Below are 27,640 nucleotides of genomic sequence, written 5' to 3'. Positions count from 1 at the left end.
TTGCTGTGCCTGTATTTGTGCAAAAGTAGAATGCAATATGGAGACTGTTTACCCAAAGTGATGATGTTTTGTTTCCTTGCCCTGTCAGGGCCAAGTGTGTGTGTGTGTCGGGATGTTGGGTGACAGTCACGAGATGAGTGCAGTTGGGTGCAGAGCTGAGTGCATGGCAGATTCAGTTTAGATATAATGGAATATAATATAGAATAATATAGTATAATCAAGTAATTAATTAGCCTTCTGATAAGATGGAGTCAGATGCATCATTCGAGAGATGCATCCCCTTGTCAGGGGGTTCCCTAGTGTGTGCAGAGCTGAGTGCTTGGCAGATTCAGTTTAGATGTACTGTAATATAGTATAGAATAATATAGTATAATCAAGTAATTAATTAGCCTTCTGATAAGATGGTGTCAGATGCATCATTCTCTCTCCCCTCGTCAAGGGGTTCCCCGCGAATTCCAAAGTCACCTGGTGCCTGAAGCTCCTGTAGCCATGAGGGGCTTTATTAATGCTACAAATTAAACACAAACCTGTGTTCCAACCTTCCTCCTCAGAGATGCCACGATGGCCTTGCAGCAAATGGCACCATGGATACACCCCTGACCAGAACTGCAGCTGGGAAAGGGTGACAAGTGATGAAAAACACACACACACAAGTACCTGTGAAAGGGTGGTTATATTTCTATGCTTTTATAGCAATATAATACTTCATTTCAGATTGGGAAACATATTTCCAAATTTTTTAAATTACCTGTACAGCTAAACAGCCTGGTTATGGAACAGGAATGCCATGTTGCTGCTTACTAAAATCCTTGAATTACCAGTCCCACAGCAACGTAATAAATGCCCAGAATCCCAGCAGCTTTTTTTAGCTCTGGAAACAACATACTCAGATAAAGCTCATTTCATAAACACTAAAATTGCATTGCAATATCCATATATATACACACACACACCCTTATACATACATATATATATATATACACACATATATATATATATATATGCAAAGGAAAACTTCTAACTTTCATAAATACATCATACATAAAATAAGCTCCCAAAATACATTCATGCATTTCCCCATCTCAGATCCCTCCTTCGACTCAAGGTGTCTAAGCTGGGAAGGACAAGGCCTGCAGACAGGCTTGTGTTTGTAGGTGGCTCCAAACCCAGGTGAAGATTTTGGGGTTAAATCCTGCAGCTGTGGGTCTAACCCTGCCTCCCCAGAAAAACAGGGCTCTCCTGCACACTGTGCCCCATCAAACTGCACCAGCTGCCCTTCCACAAGCAGCCAAAAGCCACCATCCATCTTGCCCTTATCACTTTTAGTTTTCCCAGTAGTTACTGGAGATAGAAACAGAATCATAGAATGGTTTGGGTTAAAGATCATTTTGTTTCAATCCCCTGCTGTGGGCAGAGACATCTTCAGCTCGACAGGTTTGCTCAAAACCCCACCCAAGCTGGCACTGAGCACTTCCAGGGATGGGGCAGGGGTGCACAGTGTGTCCCAGCACTTGACAGGGACTGGGAAACAAGGGCTTTGGAAGCAGAGAGGTCACCCTGTGGCTTTGGTGGAAGGGGATCTGTGAATGGAAGAAGCTGCTTTCCTCCACTGACCTGAATATCAACTACACTCCCAGCAGCACCATCCTGTCTGCAACAGGAACACTCTGAGAGTCAGTCCTCTGCTAATGAAGGGAGCAAATGCCCATCCTGTGTCCAGTTGTGAAAGCATAAATACATAAAATATACAAAAACATCTACAAAGCAATTCTGAGTGGGAGCTGGCAGGAAGGAAGCGCCAGTTGTGCATCTCAGGGATGCAGATCCTGTCCTGTGAACATAATCACACCAGGCAGGATTCCAGGGCTCCCTCTGCCTCCCCTGGGGATGCACCTGGACCCTGTGGCTGTGCAAACACTGGCACACCCAGCACCAGCCTGGCCTGATCTGCACTCAGAGGAAAGCCAGAGTCACACCTGCCCCAGTTCCACTTCTGCCCCTCAGAAAGGTCCTGATCAACATTGCAAGAGCACATTCAAAGGCCATTTTGGGAATGCTGCCCTCTCTCCTTGCAAGCAGGCCAAGGCAGACCCATCCCTCAGGCAGCTGGTCCAGAGACAAACTAAATTCACTGCAACTTTTCTGTTTACCCAAACCCACTGCCTTTACAGAAAAACCCAAGATAAACATTGCATAGATCTGTATCTCACATCTTCCCAAGCCCAGCAAACAGCAAGAAGTTCAAGTTTTGCACAGTACATTACAAAAGGCATCACTTTTGAACAACACAAACTGAAAAAATGAAGTGTCCCACGGTGTAAACCCTGCAATGAGTGAGGCAGTGAGTGTACAGTGCTTGGCAGCTCTGGGAATGGCTGCCTGTAGTGTACTGATGGATTTGCTAATCAAATCTCCTCTCCCAGTAACAGGAACTTGCATAATGAGAGAAGCTGCTCCTGAACAGAGCGATTCTGTGTGCCATGGGAAGGAGGAGGACACTGCCAGGGCTGTCTGCTTTGCATGCAGCAGTTCAAGGGCCAGCTGACCCCTTTGCAGGGCAGACTGCAGAACAGCAGTGCTCCTCCCCAGCTTGGAAGTCCCAACAGGAGTTCTGCTACAGTTGGCTTTACAATTGAGATATTCAATACATTTGGCCCAGATCTTCTGGTGGTTTAAACCCCACATGCTCCATTGGAGTTACCAGTGATTACTTCCACAAGTGGAGAACGTGGTCCTGGCTTGTCACAGACACAGAATAAAGCTACAATAGCCCTTTCTTTAAATAAAATTAAATAACTGCACGTGGCACCAGCACACAACTCTAAATGTGCTTCTGCTGTTAAGAAAATAGCAAAGCACACCAGTGGTCACTTAAATTATTTATCTTCAACTAAAAAAAAAAGAATAAAAATTTAAAATATTACTGTTGATTTAAAAACCTCTTGGGAAACTGCATAATGTCTTCTCGTGCTATTTCTGAGGCTGAAAAAGTCACTTGCATGTGGACAGCACTATATATCCTCTTCAGCTGGCAGTGAAGGCTTGTGCTCCTGGAGGTCACTGGTGCCATTTTCGGATGCATCCAAGCTGCCCGGAGCTGACTCTGGAGGTGGGGGTTTGTAGAGTAAACAGGCCACTATAAAGAAGGTTGTCCCGAGGACCTGCAGCCATGGAAACACCCTGTTACTGTGTGCTCTCCCCCAAAACCAGGAGCCCACCCCACATCTGCCATGAGCTTTGCTGACCAAGCTTTGGGGAGATGTTGGCCAGCCTGGGAAGCAGAGCAGCACTCAGAGCCAGAGGGGGTAAAAATCTGAATTTAGCCAGCCCCATAGCAATGGGAATTTGGAAAATTCAGCCCCACACAGACACCTGGAGCACAGTGCTGCATGAGCCAACACTGCCTCAGCCTTTTGCTGGAAGGCTTTTGAAAACCTCTTTATCACAGCAGCTGCTAAACACTGCTATCTAGGGCAAGTGCTTGTTTGGGAGCAGTTAAAATGATGGTTTTCTGCTAATAAATAAAGCCCACAGCTCTGAACTCTCTTATTTTCTAGCAGTGACTGGGGAATGGTTATTTAGAGCCTGCCCACAATGCCATCCCTCACTCTCACTAATACACTGCACTTGGATATTTTACTCCATTTCTAGCAAAAATCACTTTGGTTGCTGTTGGAAGGAGATATTTCATATGGTGCAATAGAAGCTGTAATCCTAGAAAATAATGGGAATTTAACAGAATGATGGTGTCTGGAGCACCATTACCTGATGAGAAGCTAACAGGGCTTTTGCCTTGCCTGAGAAATTTCTTGTGTGAAAATTTAATCTTGTCTGGGGGCGGGCCAGATCAGGGCAGCCCAATTTTGTAAAATTCTTTACAAGAGCAAAACATTATGTCCTAAAAACCTGTCTGCTTTACCAGGGAGTTGAGATAAGCAGCAGCATCACCTTGTAGACCAGTCCAGCGACGAGGGTGTATCGGCTCATGGCTGAGTTCTGGTAAACGTAGCAGGAGCCCTGCTCTCCACACTGGTCCTGCCAGAGCAGGCAGGATTTATCAATCATGGAGCCAAAGGCAATGGGACCAGGGATTCCTCCTGTGGGCACAGAGAGGGCATCTTCAGTTTGGGCAGCACCCTGCAGAAAAAGCACCAGGCTCTGCTGATACCATGATTAAGAGAATTCATCCTGCACCATCCAGAGCCACCAGTCTGGATTTCAAGATCTGAGAGTCCAGCAGGTCTTTTGGCCATCTGACCTACACATTGCACAAGAGCCAAAAGACACTCACAGGAGCTTCAACACCTCTGCTCCTTTTCCTTAAAATCAGGGCACGTTGGCAGGACATTGAACCTCTGTCACCTGTGACATGTTACAGAACCCTCCAATCAGTTTGTAAATCACATGCAAAGGGAATTAGGTTGTCCTGCATGAGAGCAAAAGAAAGCAAGCATCCTCCTTTTCAGCAGTGTGTGTCCTACTCCCTTTGTTTCCAACCCAGTGTGTTTTATTCCTGGGTGACAGCTTGGCACACACCTCCCAGAACACCAGACCATTGTGGGGTGCAAATTCCCTCTGCTCCATACCTAGTGTTCGTACCACAATCCACTGGATCCCGAGTGCAAAGGACCTTTGTCTGTCAGAGACACACCTGGGGAGAAAAAGGGGTTTAAAAATGCTGCCAGGCTGCACCTCCCTGCTTCACAGCTCCAGGTCCTCAAGCCCAGCACAGCTGGGCCTCCCTGCTTCACAGCTCCAGGTCCTCAAGCCCAGCACACCTGGGACCTCCAGCACACCTCCATCCCTCTGGAGATTCAGGATCACCCCAGTGCAGTGTCCCTGCTGTAAATGTGTCTATCCCATGGCAGAGGACAAAGCTCCCAATGCTGAAAATTCCTTTCCCAGCTAGACTGGGACAGGAACTAGTAGTGGTGTCTCCAGGCTGTCAGTAACTCAGTGGTTCCCATCACACCTTTCCCATGCTTGATCCAGCAGGAAAAAGCAGAGAGAAGGATATTGAGGCTTCTTGCAGTGCTGGCAGAGGACAAGGCCATCCCCTGCTTACCTCAGAGTGGCAGTCAGGGCAGGAATGCTGCTCAGGAAGGTGAAGAGGATGACCACGAACATGAAGCACAGGAGCAAGGGCTTTTTGTCACAGGAGGAGGTGCATTTCCCTGCCTCTGCTTTGCCAGAGCCAGGCAGGAGAGCTTTGTCAACACAGCTGCACTCTTGGTAGACCTGGGGAAAAAAGGCTGGTGGGAGCTCTGCTTGGAGAGTGTGGTGGCAGTCAAAGCTTTAAAAATAAGAAATTCAGGGAGGGCAGAAAGCAGCTGGTTAGACTCCCAGAATGAAGCAGAAATCAAGCTGCATTTTTGACAAACCTCTGCTTGCAAACAGGTCAATCAAGAAGGGAAATTCACTCTGCCAGGCAGCTGAATATCACCTCTACCCTCCCTAAGCCTTTGCTTGACTCCATGAGCAACACGCTGGAAGGATGAGGAGGGGCATCATGCTCATTCAAGGCCCAAAAGGAGCACTAGGACAGAAATCAGGGGCTTACCAAGCTCCCTGCCCTGCCTGCCTGGGTGATTTTCCATGGATTTCAGCACAGTCTGACCCAGAATGAGGCAAAGATGATTGGACACAACGAGAGAAGCAAAGCAGGGTGACCTCAGAGTACCTCCTGCCTTCATCTCACGTGGTACCTGAGAGCATCCACCCTGCCCTGCCTGATTTTACAGATTTGCAGCAAAGCCCAAAAACCTTTTGCAGAGCCAGCCAAATCACTCCAGAGATGTGCCACCACCCTGTTCATGCACAGTGCTTCCAGACCTACCTTCTTCTCATTCCTGAGGTTTACAGACACACTTTTGCAGCCAGCGTGGCAGGGGGAGTAGTACATGATGCCATCAGTGCCACAGACAGGGCTGTAGGTGTCCTGCAAACAGCCACACTGGGCATTGCAGGCTGCTGTCAGGTTGAGGTGCCCACCTGGCAAAGCACTGAGGGAAACACAGCAGCAGTCAGTGAGCAGCACTTTACAGGAGGAAATGGGGAGAGGAAGGGGCAGTGGGAGCTGTGATGGATCCCCCGGGAGCACAAAGCCAGGTTTGGGAAGGCTTTCATCCCACCAAATTTTAACCATGCCCTGGAGCTGTCTCTCCCACAGCCACCAAGGGAGTTTAAGTGACCAGCTCTTAGGGTGACACTCCCATTCAGAGAGGAGATTCCCACTTTTGGTCCAGTTTATCCCACTGGATAGAGATGGGGGCTGTTGCAAAGGCAGCTCAAGAGTGGAGTATCTCCCACCCTGGTGCTGCTGATTTTCCTCCCCTTACTAACTAAGGAGCCTCTTCCCTAAACTCCATCTGACTGCAAAACTCAGGACATCTATTTTCTGTGTCTCACCCTCTGCCTGTAGGACTGACCAGACACCAAATTTCACCCCCAACACATCCACATGATGCCCCCAGCACTGTGTGTTTGTTACCCTGTTCTGACAGAGCCCCTCAGGACAGACAGACAGGGTGGTGGTCGTTACCTTCCATCGTACATCTGGGTTACTCCTGCCATGGGCATGTTAGGGCAGTGGATAAAGAAAATGAATATGGCCAGCAGACTTGACACTGTGCACAGCAAACACAACTTGATGATTCCTGAGCAGCGCAGTTTAAATTTATTCACGAGGAATCCTCCCAGGAATGTGCCTCCCCCTCCGGCTGGCACGACCAGATAACCTGAAAAAGAAGAGGAAAAAACCCACAAGTGAGTTTAGAAATGTCAGCAAGGAGTTTTCAGGTTTGAATACATTAATTGCAGTGTATTTTGCATACAAATGATTCCTTGCTTTCTGTGTGGCTTCTTGGTGGGAGTTCAGTGGATGTTGCTGCAGTGGGTGGTCCTCTGTAACAGCTCAGGTAATTTGGCATGAGCCTGTTACGGCAGCTTTTCCTGCCCAGAGATCTTAAAACTGACTCTTTGAGGAGCACGAGTGCTGATGCTTGTTGGACACCATTCCTTGGTCTATGTTACAGCACTTAGGTGAGGATCTCCCAGTTTTTGAATGCTGACAAAATATCCCCCCCAGCTCTGACATCCCTCCTCAGAGGAAACATTTAGCCAATGTTTCCTGGTGATGCAATAGGAGAAATTACAATTATTTTGCCTTCCTCTAGAGGGTAACAGATGGCTACAGAAGTGACACATTTCCTCCTGATGTCAGTAGATGCAGCTCTGGAAGTGCACTGGGTGTAGGTGTGCTGATAGGAAATGATCCCAGCTAACAGCTGAAGGGGATAACCAGTCCATAATTAAACTGCAAAGCATCTGTCTCCATTCTAAACAAGCTAAAAGTGCTCTTCTATTTGTTGGCAAAAATGGGAAAACATTGCAAAAACATGCTTTCCTTACCAAAAAAGGTGGCAGCTTCAGAGGCACTTAAACTAAACTGGGACTCCAGGAATTTGGGTCCAAACGTGGACATGCCAGCAATCAGGGTCGCTTCGGTTGCTCCTGCTAAGCAGAGGAAGATGAAGGTGGGGTTCTTCAGAAGTAGCAGCACTGACCTGGGAAGGACAAATATACTGGAATTGAATCACTCATTTCAGGCACATTTTCATTTCAGGTCTTCCCAGTCAGAAGGATCACATGTAAGATGAGGCAGCATCCTATCATCCTGCAACTCTTTGAAAGGAAAAACACCAAAAGGAAGATAACTGGGGTTTGAAGGAGCTTTTCCAGTCAGTGACACAGTGTATGTGTGTGATGCAACTCACACTAAGGGCACCCACAACTTCTACATGGATGATTTCATCAGGAATTTTTCAACATTTAGGGTCAGGATGAGTACTTTGTTTAAATGGGGCTATACTGAGAGGACATTACTCCTCACCAAATCTCCATAATTTCAAGGTTTTATTAGTGCCTGTTGGCAGATATCTTGGGACTCCTGACTCAACCAAGAGCAAATCTGTGCTACATCCTCACATACACACGTTACTTGTGCACCCACACTCTCAGAACAATAACAACCTCTGATAACCAGAGATGTTTTGTAACTCAGGGGAAATACCAAGCAAGCCTTTCTATATGGAGGAAACACCTCCAAGACACCTGAAAAACAGAAAGCAATCTTTCTGCCACAATCTAAGCCCAGTTTTACTTGAAGCTTAATGTACAAATTGAGTAACTCCATTTTACTTTGACCCGCTGGGATTTAGGAGAGAGCTGCAGATATGCCAGAGACATTGCCATGTGTCATTTATATGCAGATCCAGCAACAATTCCATCCCTGAGATGCAGAAAGGCCCTCAGGCACAGGGAATGGTCTCAATTATCTCTCACTATCTCGGATATTGGACTAAGAGGACTGACATTGCTTCTCAGGGCATGTTTTGTAACCAGCTTCAAATTCTGCCCCATGACTTCCCCCTAGCCAAGCCCAGGCCAGTGCCAGGGGTTATCCCATTGCTGGGATGGGCACAAATCCTGCAAGAGTGATGACCTGGGATGCCCACAGAGCAGAAAGGCTCTGGTGGAAATGTGAGATCAGAGAAATCCTGTCTTGGTACAAGCAAGGGAGAGACGTGCTGAGGCTCAGTCAGATTTATGCAACTTTACTCAAATGGAGAATTGCATTACACCAAAAGAACAAAGAAGCTGAAAGACAGAAATACCACACATTCCTACATTTTGATTACAGGGGGCTTTACACTGCCTAGCTCTTGGGATTAGTTTAATGTACTATTTTATTTTCCAGATTTTTTTGACTGTGCTTAATTTAGAAGCATAAAGCCTAATATTTTAATGAGAAAATGCTTGTAGATCTTGTGGCTGAGGCAAAAAACAGACAGCGCCTTCACCTTTTTACAGAGAAGAGTTTCTCCCTGGCACTAGTGTGATTTTCTGCCCACTGCCCAAAAGTTACAGGCTGGACTTGCACGTAGGAAAATGCAAAGGAACTTCCTTCAGCAGTAAAAATAAGGATTTACTCAATTTAATCTGTCTGAAGACAGAAGATGTGAGGAGCTATGGCACATAAAACTTTACCAAAAACAGCACAAATGTTTTTATTACATCAGTAGGACTTTAAACCCATCCAGAAATCACCTAATTCTTGAATAGCCTTGGCAGTGCTCAGTCCTTGCAGCCAAAGGGATTTCAGGAGCCCCAGCACTGCAGAGAAGAATCCCACCTGCTAAAAAAGCTGATCCTCCAAGGCTTTACTTGGGGGCACACATAGGAACTCTTTTCACAAAATGGTTCTCTGAGTGGGCTGGGACCACCTGCATGATCAGGGCCTTCTCCTCTGAGAGAACACTCCAGATAAATGGATATTTATCCAATTTTACAGCATGTGAATGGGGGCTTTTCTAGCACAAAATGACACCCACTGTCACCAGCACCAAGGGAACAGAGGGCACCCTGTGCATCCCACAGAACATAAACCAGCCTCCCTTTGCTCCACTTCATGGCTTTTCTGAGTCACACCCTGCACCTTATCCAGGAGTGATCAGTGAAATACTGACCACAGCTCCTTGTGCTGAAGCTCAGGGCTCGCCAGGCCAGGCAGTGATCCTCACAAACTCCACCCTGCAGCTTGCAGGGACAAAGCCAGCTCTGCATGCCCTCCTTTGAGTCCCTCTGCTCTGACAGGAGGGGTTACTCCATGACAGCAATCATATGGGAGCAGAGAAAGGAAAATGCTGTTCTATCAGGCCTTTTCAACCCAAGAGTTAATAGAGAAGTGTCTCCAGGGCAGAGGATTAGGCTGTATGGGCTGCATTCCTGTGAGCTCTCAGGCAGCACTGTGACTGCAGCAACTCACGAACCTCACTGAGAAAGGACCTGATGGCATGGAACAGTATTTTATTTCATCTGTATTTCTGCTTATCTTTGTGAGACTGTTACTGCCTGTACTGTGAGAAAATGTGTAGCACAGAGTCCCTGACCAACACAAAAGGAACAGGGAGTGTCCTTTGGCCTCACCCTCCAGCCTGCTCCACGTGTCCCCAGGAGCTGCCTGCACAGATGGGATCTCCTCTTTAATGCAAGTTTCCAGAGCAGAAAGCCTTGAAGGCACTTCCCCTTCATTAATCAAAACCAGGGACCACAAAAGTCTGCTGGGTTCCTGCTTTCAAACCACACTGAGGTCTGGACTGGTCTGAATTCTCTGATACAAGTTCCCACCTTTGGGGATTTATTATTCAGAAACAAGGTGTGAAAGATGCTCCTGCAGGAGGATTGTCTCTGTTCCTGCTGTCAGACAAGCAAGAAAACATCAACCACTGAATTTCATCCCTCTCTGCTGCCCTGTTTGTGCTGGTTTTAGTCACAGACTTATCGTTATTTAAATGCAGGTTTTGAATTCAATTTCCGTGAGCAGAACAAGCCATGACCTCGGAAAATGGCACCCAGTCAAGAATGCCATTTAATAACAGCACTGAAGTCTGCTCAATGTAGTATTCTTCATACAACTGCCTTAACCCCTGGTAAACTTCCTACAAAGTCTCCAAGCATTTCAGATGGGTGTGAGTTGTGTTGACACAGCACAGCTCGACTGGTGCTGAAAATTCCTGTCCTGAGCACCTGTTCTGCTTCCATCCTCCTCTGCCAGCACGACAAAGACCAAACTAATGCTCAGAAGTGATTGTTGGCAGCAGCCTGGGGTTTAGCAACATCTTTGCAGGGAGCAGCCATCACACATGGATAAAATCTCCTCCCTAAAAACGGTCCTGGGACAAAGAATAAAAAAAAAAGGAAGATCTCAACAGTGACAGATCCCCTTATTGACTGCAAGGTCCAAAAGGAATCAATATCCAGGTATCTGCAACATCCAGAGCCTCCATGCCAGCTAACCCCCTGCAATAAATAAAGCAGCACCTCTCCCCCTGCCCTCCCTTTCAATACAATTCAACACAACAACAAAAAAATCATAAAATATTTCAAAAATCCATAACAAAAATATGTGGTTAAAAGATCACATTTTATTTTGGCTCCTGCTTTGTTCTCATCACAGAGCTGAGCAGCAGCTCAAGATTAAGCAAGTTGCTGTGTCACTGCCTTGCTGGAGAGATAAGAAGTAGTAATACATAAAAGGTGGCTGGAAGATGTGAAGGCAAAAGAAAAAGAAAGGAAACCAAGAATAAAAGAGAAAAGGAACTGAAAGTTACAGTGTGGTATATTTTGTTCCCTGGGTTTGGAATGGAACTGTGAGAATCACAGGGCCTGTTTCATCTCGTTTCCCATTAAAAATGACAAAACAGGGATATAACCCAAGTAAAAATAGAGGAAAGGAATAAAGCCCCGAGGGGCTGGGGAGGAGGAGCTGAATAACTGGGCCAGGTGAGGCCAGGCAGAAGCAGACAGGCAGAAATAATGCTGCTGGGGAGAGGGAGGGAGCTGGCAATGCCTGGGCATCTCCCATCACCTAAAGCTTGGCATCAAGCCACTCTCAGCAAAACTCAGTGTGTGGCACAGCACTGCAGGTGGACAGGAGCTTCTGGAAACCCAGATGGAATCAGCCACTTGTCCCCTGCTCCCTCATGTGATCCCCAGCACCAGCTCAGCCTCTTTGCCAAGAGATTCCAGACCTTGGCAGGACCAGGCACTTTGACACTGCTCTGCAAGAAAAGTGTCATTGCCTGAAGAAGGGCAACACCTTTGAGCTGGCAGGGCTGAAGGAAGCTCAGCTTGGGCTCTTACTCTCTCTCCCCTTTGCAGGGCTCCCTAACCTCTGTGTGCTTTTCTCACCGAGGCAGATCTTTCACTGTTTTCCCAAAGTCTGGATCCGACGCTTTTTTGTGGCTGCCATCCTTCAGCTGGTGAGCCTCTGACACCCTCATAACGATGTAGCGCTGGGACCCTGCAAAGGAGAGGCACAGGGAACCAGGAGAGCGTCAGACACGGCCTGTGGATGCCACCAAAACCATGGATTTGCAGGGCAAAACACAACGTGACATCCTCCCCCCACCAACAGCCGCAAGGGAGAAGCAGTAACAGAGGCAGATGGAAAGCCAAAGGGGTGCAATCCATTCAGGAATCAGAACTAAAACACAGGAAGCTGCTCCTTTGCTCCCACATCCCCAGGCAGACATGCAGGAGCAGGAAGCCCCACGAGCACCGCGCAGCCCCAGCCCCACACCCCGAGCCCAGGAGCAGCCCCGTACCTGGGAGGCGCTGGGGGTAGCCCAGGATGGGGATGGAGATGAGCAGGGAGGCGGCCCCAGCCCCCAGGAAGCCGATCCACCAGGCCCCCACCCACAGCGTGTTCTCGGGGGCCATGTCAGTCCTGCAAGGGCGAAGGCAAAGGGACACAAGGGAGAGAGGTGATGGTTGGGGATGGAGCAGGGCAGCTCCAAGGGCCTCTCCCCGAGGCTGGCAAGGGCCAAGGGGGTGACAGCAAAGGACACTGAGTGATCTGATGGGGTGCCTCGTCCACCATTCCTCCAGCCTCAGCACAGCCTCACCAGAGCACAACGCGAGCCCAGGAAATCACACAGTTTCATTCTCATTTAATCTCAGGTTTGCACATGCACCTCACTGCTTTTCAGTTGTGTTCTGAGGGTTGCCAAGATCCTTGCTCCACCCCAAAAACACCCTCTGCAAGAAAACTGGTTGAAATAACTAATTTCTTCCCCTGGAAACCCATTCCCCCTTTTTAATCAATTCATCTGGTCTAGTAAATGATGTCCCTGCCTAAGGCAGAGGGGTTGGAACTAGATGATCATTAAGGTCCCTTCCAACCCAAAGCATTCTGTGATCCTATCATCTACCAAAGAGCCTGGAAGGAAAGAAGAATAAATCACAAATACTACAAAGCAAGAAGGGACTAAGCATCCTGGTGGGATGACTGGGAGGGCAAGCAGCACTGCTGGGAGCACCACCTCATCAGGGAACTCATTCAAGAAATTCACCTGCTGCTCACAGCCTCATTAGCACAGGCAGTGCAGCGTGAGGAAGGATTTAAGCTGACAGGTTTGTCAGCAATTTCTCTACAGCAGCAGCACTAATGCAAACCACCCTTCCAGCCTCCCTGCCTGCAGACACACCACCCCACACCCCAGGCACACTTCCACCCAGCCACCAGCTCATTGCTCCAGATCATTGGTATTATTTTTTTCTACCCCAAAGGAAACACAGAGCAGAAAGGGAAAGGAACAAGATTTTTTTTTAGCGACTTACTCTCTGCCAATTTCAGTATAAATATTTAGAAACATTCCTCCTACCAGATAACCCGCTGCAGGCCCAAGGATTGCAGCAGTGTAGAAAACAGCTGAAAGGGAAAACAAGTCATGTTAGACAACGTCAGCCAGGGATCCCCAGTGTGATTCCCTCCTGGATGCAGGATGCTCAGCCTCTGGCTGCCTCACATTCTTCCCACTAAACCACCAAGACACAAACCCAGATCATTCCAACAAGTTTTTGTCTCACGCTTCTCTTCCAGGGAAGCTTTTGCATCCAACCTGGGAAGTTTTACAGTATGGGGCAGGCAAAATTGGTTCAGAATTAAACCACATTTAGCAGGGATGCTGCTGATCCCATTGCCACATCCTGACTGCCACAGCAATGAGCAGCAGGACCCTCTCCCCACTGACAACACAAAATGTCTACACTAAACACAGCACCACTGGTACTTATTACAGTTTGCTGTTTAAACCACAACACACAGAAAGATCATCACCTAGCTGATGATCTCCTTGTGATCTCCTGCCCACACTACACAGCCTTCTGACACAGCATGGGCAGACTGACACATTTTGAAATTGCTAAAAGATCACCCTTTTGGCACTTTCACCAACAGGACTGTGTTTGGCAGCTGCTGAGTGACCAGTGATGCAGAGGAGTGAGCTGAGCCTCTTCTCTTGGCTGTGCTTTGCACCAGCAGCAGCTGAGCAGCCCAGTGACCATCCCTGCTGTGCTGAGGCCTGAAGGGATGATGATCTAAGGATTTAGATTAGATATAAATGCGGGTGATAAAACACTTGCACAGGCTGCCCAAACAGGTGGTGGATGTTCCATCCCCTGACACATTCAAGGTCAGACTGGATGTGTCTCTGAGCTACCTGATTGAGTTGAACATGTCCCTTCTCATTGGACTAGATGACCTTTAAAGGTCCTTTTGCCCAAATCACGCTGTGATTCTCTGTCCCCTTGCACAGATGGGGGTATGGCCTCGTGGCTGTCTGCCAGTCATGCTAATGCCACATGGGCTGGCCCCACGCCAGGAGCAGGAGGCACTCCCCACCTACACGGCATGAGCTGCAGGAGGAAAAACACCCAACTGAGCTCACAGGTTTCCTCCTGGCAAATAATCAAAACCTCCCCAACAGCTGCCACATCCCCCTGAGTTTCACCTCACCCCTCAACTGGAAGAAAAGGCTGAGCAGTGTTGGGAGAGGTGCTCCCACTGTGGGCTGGAGATGATAAAGGACCATGACCTCTCCCTCCCACCACCCTGCTGTCAAGGGGCTGGAGCTGCCCTTCACCCCACTCACCAATGTACACAGGGGAGTAGTTGGTCTTGACGTTTTCATCTAGGTAGGTGACGCCGAGCGTGTAGAGCGGCGTGGCTCCCATCCCGTGCAGGAACTGCCCCAGCATGAAGACAAACCTGTAGCCAGAGAGGCTGGAGGCAGCCTGGGAGCAGGGCAGGCTCTGGTTCCCCCCGCAGACGCCCACCTGGGCCGCCGAGCGCGCCTCGTACTGCCCCGTGGTGAAGTGGGGCAGGGCGAAGAGCAGGGAGCCCAGGCCCATGACCAGCACGCCCCAGCCCAGCCAGCGGGGCTTGTGGCCATTGCCCCCGAAGTAGCTGACGAAGGTGAGGCAGACGCAGGCCGCGATGTCGTAGGAGCTGGCGATCAGCCCGCTCTGGTAACTGCGCAGGTCGAAGCGGCGCTCGATGGAGGTGATGACGGTGTTGATGAAGCCGTTCACGGTCATGCCCTGCAGGAAGGAGGCCACGCAGAGGAAGAACAAGACCCCTTTGGATGTGTTGCAGAGCTGCAGGCAGCCGGGGGTGAAGCCCCCCCAGCCGCAGGCCAGTTCCTCCCCTTCAGCAGACACGTATTTGATCCCTTCTTCGAACGGCGTCTCCTCCTGCGCCGGGCTGGGCACGCAGAGGGGCTCGGCACAGGAGCCCGAGGGGCTGGGAGCCCCTGAGGACGCGAGGCCATTGCTCAGGGGGGTGCTGCAGCCATCGTCCCCGCTCGCTGTCCCCGACGGCCGGCCGGCCTCGCCGCGATGAGGGGACGGGCGGGAGAAGTCGAGGGGCTGAGCGAAGCAAAAGCCATTTTCTCTGGTGGAGTTCTGGGGCATTGCCATGAACGGGAATGCAGAGTGCAGTGGCGGGTTGAGGTGGGCTGGTGGCCAGGGTGGCTTTGCAGGGCAGCGAGGACCAGCCTGTCCAGGAGATGCAATTTTCAGCACTTACTTCAGTAGGGAGACTGTTAAAGTCTGAGCCAAGACCATTCTGATCTGCGCAAAGAGAATTTTTAAATGCTTTTATTAACCATGCTCAAACCACTCAAATATTCTTCTTCCCCCTCCCATTTTATTTTAAATAAGTATAAGCATTTCACTGTGCATTTCACCCAGTCATGTGCTTCCACCATGGAATGTGCTGGTACCTCAGGTGTCAGGGCATCACCAACATTACAGAAATGAACAAAATATTCAAGAGTCTTAAAAGAAAAGCACCTCTAAGGCAGTGTCCCCACCCACTGAAGCCCCTTACCCCTCCTCTGATAAAGACCTGGTGAGACCCCCGCAACCTCCATCCCCCTTCTTCCCCCTGCAGAGAACAGCCCACACAGCTACAAGTTTCCCACTGCTAGAAGTCCTTTGGTCTCTCTTTCACACTCTGCCAATAACAGTTTATAATTATCCTGAAAAGTTTCCACAGTCAGATTGATTTTATTCCAAGCCCTCAGATCTGTTTACAACTATTCAGTAAAATCCTTTCTATAACTAATTAGACTACATGCCATTTCAGAGCAGGCTGGAGGGCAGAGGCAGCTGACTCTAACCTGATTACCAATGCAGACTGCCTTCTTTCACCCTGTTCCTGTGCATTGCATCACCTGACCCTGCCAGCAACCAAGAGTATTTTTCCTTAAATGCCTTGGCTGAACTATAAATGATGAAAATAATAAGATTCTCCCTTGAATACTAGTCTTAAATATGCAACAAATGCTAAACGAGAACTGTTTAATCAGAGAGCATCCTCAAAGCATCCTGTATTTCTCAATAATTTTGCCAATATCTGTTTGAGACGTTCCCACAAAAATGCTCCCCCTGAGATGACAGCCTCATCAGCATGGAAAAGGGGAAAAAGGGCATTTTTCCCTGATAAAATGAACTATGTTCAGATGGCTGTAACCTGGGAATACTGCAGCCTTTGGTGAAGACTTTAATTCTTATCTGCGTGTTGCAGTAAAAAAATGATTGACATCTGCTAAATAGATGTGCTTCTCTGTACCAGCAGATCTCAGGAGGACTTGGCAGAAAATGCTACTCAGAGCACCACCAAGGTGCTGCTCCTGCCCCAGAAGGGCAGGGGACAGCCCACATGTGCTACCAAATCTTAAACATTTGTGTCAGGAGTGCTACAACACATCTGGTCCTTAAAGTAGGTTAAACAAATGAGGCCCAACTTTCACTTGCAAATAACTTTATCATAATTACCCTGTCTGGGGAGCAGTGTTCATGGACTATTTCCTATTTCAAGCTCCAGATTCTAGCAGAGATTTGATGACAGTGCAGGGCAGGTGAGCCTGGTGGGCAGGAGGGCCCTGCTTTGCCCTCCTGGACTCCTCCAGGTAAATCCTACCTTAGCTGGCTGAGTACAGCAGGTAACTTTGATCTTTAAAGTGTCAATGCAAAAACTGACTGCAGGGGTTGAAATTTTGCTGCAGAGACAGACTGTTGTAATGTGCTGTCATATAAAAATGATGCCTTGGTGCAAGGCTCTATTTTTTCCACTTTTTTTGCCTCTCCAGTGTTCTTATGACTCTTACAACTCTAAATCTGTTTCTCATCTTTGGATGCAATATTGGAAGCAATAAATAAGCCTGCTTTAGCACTCTGTTAAAGTCAGGAGTGATTATTAGGTGCTGAATCAGGCTCTAAGGGGCGGAATTGTTCATACTCATGTAAATCAAACGCCTCCTTGCACAGCAGCCAGGGCTGCAGCTGCACCCTCCTCCTATCAAACTTGTATCAGACTCATGTCTGATGTTACACTTGACTGCACTTGTAAAGAAGGTTTCTTGGCTGGGGATTGATTTTGCTCTCACTGATTCCAGCAGACAGAAAAAGCACATCTCTGTTATTACCTGAGATGCAAGCAGGAGCCGTGAGCTCCCCAGCTGGCCCAGGTTCACCCTGGGGGAAACACTCCTTTAAACACTGGGATCTCTCCTCTGATACCTCATGAATTTATATTGATACTTTGGTATTTCATGAGTCAGGAAAGAGTCTACAGCTCTTCATCAAAGGTTTTATTTCCTTGGTGGCAGCAGTCTGGCCCACTGGACCCAGGTGACCACATCATCCCCTCTTCAACTCCTGCCACTGCCAGTGCGAGTTAACAGCCAACAGGGTGACACATTTCCAAAAAGCAGCCAGCCTTTCCTCCAGGCAGCAGATGTTTCCCCCCACCCAGAAGCCTTCTCAGCCCCAACACCCCCTCCTGTACACATCCCAGTGGACCTGGGCTAATGACTCGTGCCCAGGTGCCGTGGGCAGGGAGCCCACTCCTGCTCTGCGCTGCCCCCGAGCTGCTTGGCATCTCTTGAAGTATTTATAAACTGGCTGTGACACCTTCACTGTGGGTATCAGCTTGCAAAGGAGCCATATGCCACTTTAGAGGACAAAATATAATCTTCAGGGGAAAAAAATCCAAGCAACTTCATGCACTTCCTAATCATTCATATTCTTCTGAGCCATCCATTTATTGCCTCCCATTCATCTCTGTTTTTAATGACTCAGCGGGTGATTTCTTGCTTACACTGAATCAGTCCCAACACTATAATCTCTCTGCCATAGATTTCCTCTTTTGCTGCAAGATTTCTACTTTTTATTTCCACTGTACAGCTGGTTCCAGAGTGCCAACATTATCGAGTCAACACAGCAGAAGTAGCAAGGCAATGAAAGCATATGATTTGTATTTCCTGATGAAATCTGTAAAGACTTCCCCCCCCATCATATTTAGCATTAAATCAATAGTAAAACTTACAAGCTTTTCATCAGGTGATCATTTAAAAAGTCACAGGACCAATTAAAAACATTTTGTATTTCTGCCAAGGACTGCGATGAGATTAATGTTGCAAATTAACTCATAACTGACATGCAAAATAATCCCATTTGCTGAAACATGCCCAATAATAGTTAATCTTCCCTTCCACATTATGGTTTTTTGACTTTTATATGGTATTATTGTGGCAAATAACATCTATACATAACTTCTGCTTTCCACAGCTGAGCACAGTTTATGAGTAGACGTAGCATTTTTTTCAATTCTATTGCATACATGGAGCTATTTCCTAATGAACGGGGGTAGTGGATTAAAAATGATCAGGAAGTGTACTGCAAACAGGAAAGGAGCAGCCCCAGGCAATGCTTGGTGGTTGTGATGGGTCTCCTTTATATTCCTCTGGGTCTCCTCTGTTTTTATTTTCCTTGATGTGGAAGTGAGCCTGGAATTACTGATCAAGTACTTGGAATCTGCAAAAGTCCACATCCAAGCACCAAGCTCATATTACTGCAGCAAGGGATAAATTCATCTGGGTTTGTCCATTTAACTTCTCTTAGTAACACACAGGGAATTTTCCTCGGAGAGTTTGGCTTCAGGATTAGCAGCACTCCTTCTGTCATGGCTGATAAACACCATATGGATCAAGTGTAATCCACTGGCTGCTTTAGGAGTGGGGAAGCCTCCCAGAAGTGAGATAAATCCACATCCCAGTCCCATGAACAGGGCTTGTCCTTAGGGCACTGGTTCAGTGCAAAGGAGATAAAAGCAAGAATGGGATGAGTGAGTTGTTCTGAGTAACACTGAACTGGTTTCCTGGCAGCTGAGGAACTTCACCCAGCTCACACCGAGTGTAAACTTCATATTTTTAGCCCAGTTTTTAAAAGCATCCCTTTGAATCAGCAATACAGAGGATGCTGCTATTGTGGGATTGGCACGAGGGCCAGATTGGAGCCTTTGGTAAGCAATGCCTGTGGGAACAGTGTGGTCCTGCACACATGGAAAAGTTTCAGGAATGAGAATCACACCCAGAGAGCAGCCAGCTGACCATGAACTGAATGCTGTGCTCACCATCAGAGCTGCAGGGACAGACAGAGGATGAGGGAGGAATTTCCTAGGAATGCGGGGCAATAGGAATATCCTGACCCACCCCTCATGTCAGAGACCTGCTTTTACAGGATTAGCCCTACTGGAGTCTGAAGCATGGAAGAGAGCAGCAGAAACTGGCTTTGAGTTATCACATGAGCAAGAACATATTTATAATTACATAAATTCCAAATAGTAGAGCTTAGCACTCACAAACCCTTTGTATGTTTTCCAAGTGCTTTCCATTCACTGGGAAATTATTGCAATATACGCAAGAAATCAGGAAGGTGGCTTGGATAATTTTCAATTAGCTGCTTGAAAATGCTTTGAAGATACATCTAGCCAGACTTTCTGAATCTATTTACTTGTTCCAGCTTATCTGTGCAAATACAATTGGCTGCAGCTGCCTCAGACCATCTTTAGAAACTTGCAATGCCAATGTACAGAGCAGACTTAACCCAGGCACTGCTTTTTGCCATAGCACAGATTAACCAGACAAAAGGGGTTTTATGCTATAATTCCTAACTCACCCTCCCTAATGTCATTCTTGCTTTAGTGTCTTTTTCCTACCCATACATTTGGCCAATGCTGGGAAGCAAGGAAGGAATGCTGGAAAGCTGGGAAGCTTTCCATGCTGGCACAGCACTGTGCCTTCCATCACTGTCACTGCCCATGGAGCTGGGTGTTTCCAGATACACCACCAGCATTTTCCCAACCTCTAGCCCTGCATGGTGTTATTTTCCATCATTTGGATTCTTACAAGCCATTAAAGAATGTTCTATATTCAGCACACTCTTTCTGCACGAGCTGCTGGTCAGCTTTTCCCAAGGATTACCAGTTAGCTCCTACAGCTGTCCCTTCTCTGTTTCCAAGCAGAAGATGCAGACTCAGGCAAATCCTTTATGATGTAAGAAATTAAACAAAATGAGCAAAACCCAAATAAAGAAAGTGAGACACGTGATTCTCTGGTGCTTCTAAAGACAGAAGCACTAAAATGCAAAAAATGCAACATCCTCCATTACACAACTCGAGATGCTGTGTTCAGAACAGATGTATTTCAATAATGTTATAATTTACCATGGTTCACAGGCACTTACACTTTTTTATACTTACAGTTTGATCAATATGAAGGTAGAAACAAGAAAGAAAACCAGATGGAACATTACCATGAAACTACCTAGAACTTCACTTTTTCTTGAGATACAATTGCCTTCCAGCCCCTCTTCTCTGCACTACGGGGACTTTCTGGGGAAAACCATGTACCACAAGGTCATTTTACTCTACCAGCCAAGGACAGACTTTACCTTGAGCTTTCTAGGACAGTGGGCTGAATGCTCACTCATTGAAGTCCAACCAGACAACACAGAGCTCAGTGAAACACTTTAGAAGAGCTAAAATCATCATAAAAATGAAACTTGCTGTTCATAAGCATCTCCTGCAACACTCACCACTGCAGTGAGCACAGGACAACATGAGATGGGCAGGTGGAAACATGGAGCCAGGTGGGATACACACCAAGGATTCAGCTGAGGGAAGAGCATTTCCCCACAAACCACTCGTTTTCTGTAGATCAGCAAGTTACAGCTTCCCCAAACAGCCCTGGGAGCACGAGCTCACCGGTGCACACCGCTTAGCCTGGATCTTGTTTAACATCCAGCGATGCTCCCTAATCCTCTTAGGTATTAGTCTTGAGATTCCTGCCAAGCGGGGGAACAGCAGAGCCTCCCAGACAGCACTTAAATGAACTCACTGCTTGAAATGTGCAATGCTTCAAAATGCAGTAGAACTCCAGCTGTTCTGCTTTGGTTAACCTCAGATTAGCACCTTGGAGGTCACTGCGGCGTGCAAAATGCAAAGTTAAATCACCTCCATTTCTGTGTCTCAGGTGGCTCCCTAGGAAGCCATTCTGCACTAGGACTGCAGTTTTCTGTCTCATAATGACTTGTTTATAGCTAAGTACCTAATCTGCGTTAGACATCCCTATTGTGTCTCTGTTGCCAACTGCAAGGAGATCATCACATTCAGGTTACCCACAACCCTCAAGGCACAGAACTGCAGAATGGTTTGGCTTGGAAGGGAGCTCTGAGACCACCCAGTTTCTGCCCATGAGCAGGGACACCTTCCACTGTCCCAGGCTGCTCCAAGCCCTGTCCAACCTGGCCTTGGACACTTCCAAGGATGGGGCAGCCACAGCTTCTCTGGGGAACCTCTGCCAAGGCCTCACCACCCTCACATGGAAGAATTCCTTCCTAATATCTAACCTAAAACTACTTTCTTTCACTTTGAAGCTATTCCCACTTGTTTGTCACTCCATGTCCCTGTAAAAATTCCTCCTCCAGCCTCCTTTAGGCACTGGAAGGGGCTGTAAAGTCTCTCCAGAGCCATACCTTCTCCAGGCTGAACAACCCCAGCTGTCAGAGCTTGTATTCCCAGCAGAAGTGCTCCACCCTCAGTCCTCTCCCCTGTCTCCACAAGGATTATTTTGTGTTGCTAAATCACCCATTATTGCAGATATGATCTGGAGAAGGAACAGGTACATAATCATATTTCTGTTGGATTAGCTGAGGATATTACTCCGTGCTCATTCTGGCCTCATGTTGGCTACCACAACAGAAACAATATTTGATCTAGCACAAAGCCAGATGGTGTAAAATTAACCCATTCAGAACAAATCTGATGTGGCACAGGGAATTTGGTCCAGCATTGGCACAGGCTCACATGGCTGTAAGACTTCTGACATGGCATCTGCAGCCTTTAAGTTTCCTGACACCAAATACTCCCCACCCATCCCCTAAAGATGACCTAAACATTCACACTTCATTTTATTTCATACTTTTAGATAAACAGAGTGTCAGCTTGCAGATAATTTGCATTTGCTCATGCAATATCCTAGATCTCGACAGGCTGTGGTATACTAGGGGATTTCTCTAAAGAGGGCAGATCCTTATTTGTGTCATCAAGAGGAAATGATGAATACTTTCAAAGGGATGACTTTTCTTCATTCTCTGACTCAAAATCCCACAAACAGAAGTTAGAGCAGCTATGAAGTGAAGGGCAGGAACTCAGGGCCAAAGGGGAACTGGGGCAGAGCACGAGATCAGCACGGTGGGAGTGTGCAGGGCTGCTGACCACTGCCACCAAGGATGAATGGGAAGAAGCCAACCTGGCATGCTTCTTCTTTAGAAAGCTCAGATTCATTCCAATGGCAGCTCCTTGTGCTGCAAGTTCCAAGAGAGTGCAGCAACATCTCATGCAGAAAGCACTGAAAATCTCAAGTATATCCACAAAGCACAAGAGGTTGTAAATGGGTAGGTGCATCCTGGCTGTGCTGTCTGTGGCTGCTGGCTTCTCCCATGGCTGGATGCCTCTAAATAAATAAATAAAAATCCCCTCTGATCAGAAGAGGTGAGACTCCACCAACTCCTTTGAGAGGTGGAAAAATGCTGAGGCATATCCTTCAGCACTAAGAGAACGCCAGCTCAGTATGAAACAGCAATTCCACACACACACACCAACATCCACACCAAGGCACAGAGACAGAGGTGCTCAGAGGTGAGTGCACACTCCCTGCAAGCACCACAGGCCCTGCAGGCTGCCCCTCTTGCAGGCTGGCACATCCTTCATCTGACAGTGCTCAACCAGGGCAGCAACTCATTCCACCTGCCAGGGAGCAAACTGGGGTTTCTTCCTGAGATAAAGGAATAAACAGGCAGAGAATGTTCCCACTGTCAACCCCAAACATCTGCTGGATTCTGAGGGGTTTGCTGCCCATGAGCAGTGGGGAGACACACTCTGCCTTGTACCCTCCCCTTTCTCATGCACCAGGAACCACAGCAGCTGCTGGAGGATGGATTGCCTTGGAAATCTGGAAACTGCCTTCAAGGGATTCCCACTTCCACTCAGCAGCATAGTGTGGCTTCCTTTCTGGAAACCAGTGGAACTTCTCAATATTCAAGACTTCAATATTCAAAGTCAGGAGCTTTCCTACTTTCCTTGGTAAGGACCTGCTGACATCCTACAGTCCCCACACCAGGAGAAATGCACACACAAGAATAACCTTGTCCTTGGCTCAAGGTCGCTGAGGACTGAGTTTGACCCATGTTCCTTAAGAAATGATGGTCCTGATCCTGCCATTGCTGCTAAACCAGGGTGGTGTTTGTTCACACAAGGCACCCAAGCAGGGCACTCGAGATGGCTCAAAGAAAGCAACAGGGAATTCGAGGGAACAAAAACTGGCTGGCTCATGGTAGTTGGCAAACTCTTTTTATTGCCTCTAGAAAAAAGGGAGTATTTCAAAATTTAAATTATTTAAAAACAAGAATATTTGAGACAGGTAATCAGTGTATCACAGCCTGGTTACCTACTTTTCACTCCTTTTAATTCATTTTCTCTGAATTAAATTCTTTTCAAGGTTTACTGCCAAATAAGAGGAGAACGTGCAACACTAAAGGGATCACAGGTTACTCAGGCTTATATGGGACTCCAGAAAAAGCTGATTCTGCTACAACCAAGACCCACATCTGGCTCAAAGATCTAAATCCTCAGCGACTGAATTCACTCTAGCAATCCAAGGGCACCACAGAGTAGCTCTGAAAGCACTGTGAGGAAACCCTTTTTTCTGGCCTGGGAATTCTTTTGCTAACATAAAGCTCCACAGCATCTGCCTGGGCAAACCCTTCCAGCCCAGGCAAGGCAGAGCAGCCTCATCACTGCTCTGACTGGCTGAGATTCTGTTTCCTACTGGGCTTTTAAAGCAGAAGAATATTCAATTAAAATTTCAAATCTGATTTATTTGGAATATAGCAAGCTAAAAAGATTGATGCAGTTTTTCAAGGAGAGGCTAAGAGAGAAAAAAAGTCTAAAAGAGCTCAAGACCTTCAGATATTTTGGGAACTTTTTATTTCTGTGTCATGGGTTGCTACCATTTATCAAAACTCTAAAATCTATTTTTTTTTTTCCCTCTCTTAATCCCATCCCGAAAAATAAACTCCTATCACAGAGGATATCCAAAGCACTTGAACTGACAAACATGAAGCTATAAAAATGACAAAAAGTACTTTTTCTTGGATTTTTTGTTCAGCCAGAATATTACGAAATCAAAGTATTTTTTAGGGAAAAAAAGTGTTTGATCCTGCTTTCTCAACATGAAAATGACTCCCTAACTCCTTCAAACCATCAGCCACAGTTAAACAAAGCCTGTCAGCGTTTCATTTTTTTTCTTGAAGCAACCAAGCCAAGCTCTGAGAGCTCCAGTGACTGAAGATTATTGATGCCATACAGCAATATGCCATTAACAATAGCAATTAAATTCAGTTTTATTGTAAGTGTACAGATGTCAGTGAAGTAGCACAAGTGAATAAAGGGGACTTCACTGCTCTAGCAATGTCAAGAGCTGCTGGAAAGGCTCAGCACTTTGCTCAATGAGGTGAACCAGAATAAACAGAGTATTTCCCAATGCTAACATAGGCCCACTGCTCAAGCTCATTTACAATCTAGAGGTGGAATGACACCATTTCTGGCAACATTGGAGAACCCCAGGTTCAGGAGTACTTCTGCCTGAAGAGAGATTTAAGGTTAGAACAACACTGCTCTGCTAATAATAAACACTTCACTGCCTCATCACATGCTCTCCTCTGCACTTGAGAGAGCTCTGACATAAAATCCACTAAAGTTAGTGGACCTCTCTGAGTGCTTGTCTACAATCACTTATCCCATCTACTGAAGTGGGATGGATGCTTTTGTCTGGGATTCATAAAGCAGATGAAGTCTCTGACCTCTCCGGGAGCGTTTCCCCGGAACATGCGTGCAGAACTCTTTGTTCTCCAGTCCCGCCGCTCAGCGTCCGCGCTCGCACGCCACCAGGTCACTCAGGGCCACGATGGAACACAATTAATTCTGTGGCGGGGAGGTCTAGGGATAAATCAGTTTTGAAAAGGGAAAGAGGAGAGTGGCTGCAGGAGAGGAGATCCCACAGAGGGAGGGCTGGGATAGCTGGGCACAGGTGCAGGGAGAGCCACGCTGCCACCGACCCTGCGGACAAAGCCCCCGGTGCTGCCTGGGCTGTGCTCTGTGCTGCTCCAGCTCCCACATTCTGCTTCTCTGCACAAGGATAAGCCCCTCACCAGACCAAGACAATGCAGTTTTTAACTGTGCTGGGGAAGCACAGCACCCTTTGGGGTGGCCAGAGAAACCCAGGCCGATGCATTTCAGGGTTGCTCACACCCATAACAGCCCATACATGGTTGATAATTCTTACATGTTGCCTTAACACAGAGACCTCAATTCATTAAGTACAAAATCCAAAGGGGGAACCTTTCCCCTGAAATCATGCCCAGCATCTCACCAACCCACCAGCAAAAAGCTGCCAACTCTGTTCCATGGGTGCAGAGTCTTGCAAAACTTTTCCACCATTCACTGTGATTATGCAAGATACGAATGTCCCAGGCTCTGAATAATCAACTTACAGGCAGCACCTCAAGGAACACATGAGGAAGACAAAAACCCCAAATGGTAAAGTAGAATGTATGGTGACCTGTATATGAGCACCTTCAGCCGTGCAAAGTCAGGATTCTGGGCTTGGCACACCCAATTAAAATAAAGAAAAGTAAAACAAGTGCTCAGTGATGCTTTTTGGGGTGGACTGAGCAAAATGAGCAGCATAAAACAGAGCAATGATTCCCTGCTACTGCAGGGTGTAAAGCCCTAAATAGGAGGGCAGGATCCTCCCCAACATGTTCCGTGCTGCAGACACACACACAAAAAAAAAGATTAAAACTGCCTGGAGGAGTTTGCAGTCATGAGGCACCGAGCAGCTGGATGCTGATCTCCCTAAGCCGGTGGGTATTTCTTTTGTTAGTGGCTGATCCCATCTTCCCCCGTGCCTGCAAATCTCTAATCTCTGTAAAGACTTCCAGCGAGTGCTTGCTCAGGTAGTTCCTGGTTTCACTGGCCAGGAATATCCAACCCAAGCAGGAACCGCTGCTTCCCGGTCTCATCCCTCATCCCAGCGTCACACTTCGTGTTTCTGCCACTGTCACCGAGCAGGTTTGCCCCACGGGCAGGAGAACTGAAGGGAATGTCAGCGGAGTGCCACCTCCCAGGGCTCCAGGTGGCACTTGTGACACCTGAGCCCGCTCATCGCTCACCGCAGGGCTGTGATGGAGTCGTGGCAGGGCAGGTGGCTCTGATCTGTCCCCCCAGCCCGCCCAGTGCAGAGCTGCTGCCTCAGTTTCCGACCACTTCTGGCAGTTTGCAAGCCAGACCTCTTTGCATATAAATAGCTACATTTTTTTTTCCTTTTCATTATTTGACTAACCCGCTCCCCCCACAGCTTCATCCTTTCTCACGTTTACAAGAACTCTGACACACTTTTCTGAAGATCTCCTTTGTGTTAATTTCTGCCTCAGATGCTATTTTAATGCGTGTTTTTACAATCAAGTGGCACTACAGAAAGTAGGAGCCTAGAAATATACATATATAAAAAGAGGTGCCAGGCAGGGACAACTTCAGGTTTGTAGTGTGTTGCCTGGTAAAATCAAACAGACTATAAAATGGTAATAAAATGTTAATGCAACAAACTCATGTGATTAAGGTCCACTTGTGCTTTTTAGGCTCTCAGAGCTGAAAAGCATGGTTTTATTACAGCAGCTTTTGATCTGTATCATCTGAACAAATGGGTTATAAAAGTAATATAGGGCAAGTAACTAAAGTGCTCCGATTCCACCCAGCATCCTGCCAGTTACTAACTTCAGTGAAACAGGCATTAATTTATCGTTACCATAACATTTTTTTTCCTTGTTGTAAGGATCCTGCCGTGCCACCTTACTACCTTTCCTTACTTTTAAAGGAAATTAGCATCTTTTAAATTTTCCACAGCAAGACACGGTCACGCTAGAGGGAAAACCCCAAACCGCAGTGATTCAGCCCGAGCACAGTTCCAGGCAGCAACCCAGCCTTGCAGCATCCTCTCAGACCATCGCAAAGCGGAAAACCCTCAATGACTCGGGCCATTTCGGTGACATCCACCGCGCTGTTCCCAGCACGGACCCCGCGCTGTGCCCACCAAAACCCCCCAGAGCGGGGCTGAGCCCCGACCCCGCGAGCCCCGCATCCCGAGCCCCGCATCCCCATCCCCGCGCCCTCGGGGCTCCCCCGCAGCCGCGCGGGCACCGCCCGGCAGCTCCGGCCGAGGCTGGGGAGGCTCTGCCGGGCATGCCGCGGTCTCGCATGTCTCCCCGCGGCCCCTGCCCGCCGCGCTGCCCGCCGCGATGCCCAATGCCCGGTACCTGCCGCCGCCGCCGCCGA

At 47.7% G+C, this 27,640-nt stretch overlaps 1 protein-coding gene across 1 annotated transcript; it reads right to left on the bottom strand.

Annotated features, from left to right (window-relative positions):
* Positions 1-660: 660 nt before the first annotated feature.
* SLCO4A1 (solute carrier organic anion transporter family member 4A1) lies at positions 661-27,640 on the bottom strand. The gene is made up of 12 exons (XM_039719456.1): positions 27,622-27,640; positions 14,496-15,474; positions 13,183-13,273; positions 12,168-12,289; positions 11,752-11,863; positions 7,411-7,565; positions 6,542-6,737; positions 5,837-6,002; positions 5,066-5,238; positions 4,587-4,651; positions 3,949-4,097; positions 661-3,161 (listed from the first exon to the last, which is right to left on the bottom strand). The coding sequence occupies exons 2-12, from the start codon at positions 15,319-15,321 to the stop codon at positions 3,012-3,014; spliced, it is 2,205 nt and encodes a 734-aa protein (XP_039575390.1). The 5' UTR covers positions 15,322-15,474; positions 27,622-27,640; the 3' UTR covers positions 661-3,011.

The sequence above is a fragment of the Passer montanus genome, unplaced genomic scaffold (genome assembly GCF_014805655.1).
Source record: "Passer montanus isolate IOZ18808 unplaced genomic scaffold, ASM1480565v1 scaffold41, whole genome shotgun sequence".
In the NCBI taxonomy this organism is placed as follows: domain Eukaryota; kingdom Metazoa; phylum Chordata; class Aves; order Passeriformes; family Passeridae; genus Passer; species Passer montanus.
The sequence above is the reverse complement of the archived record's forward strand: the minus strand, read 5'-3'. Positions and strand labels throughout refer to the sequence as shown.

Excerpts from the sequence above, each read along its gene's own strand:
- SLCO4A1 (XM_039719456.1), bottom strand. The coding sequence starts at position 15,321 with ATGGCAATGCCCCAGAACTCCACCAGAGAAAATGGCTTTTGCTTCGCT. Across the intron at positions 12,290-13,182 it reads TATACTGAAATTGGCAGAGA|GACTGACATGGCCCCCGAGA; the intron begins GTAAGTCGCTAA and ends TCGCCCTTGCAG. Across the intron at positions 5,239-5,836 it reads ACCTCAGGAATGAGAAGAAG|GTCTACCAAGAGTGCAGCTG; the intron begins GTAGGTCTGGAA and ends TTTTTTCCCCAG.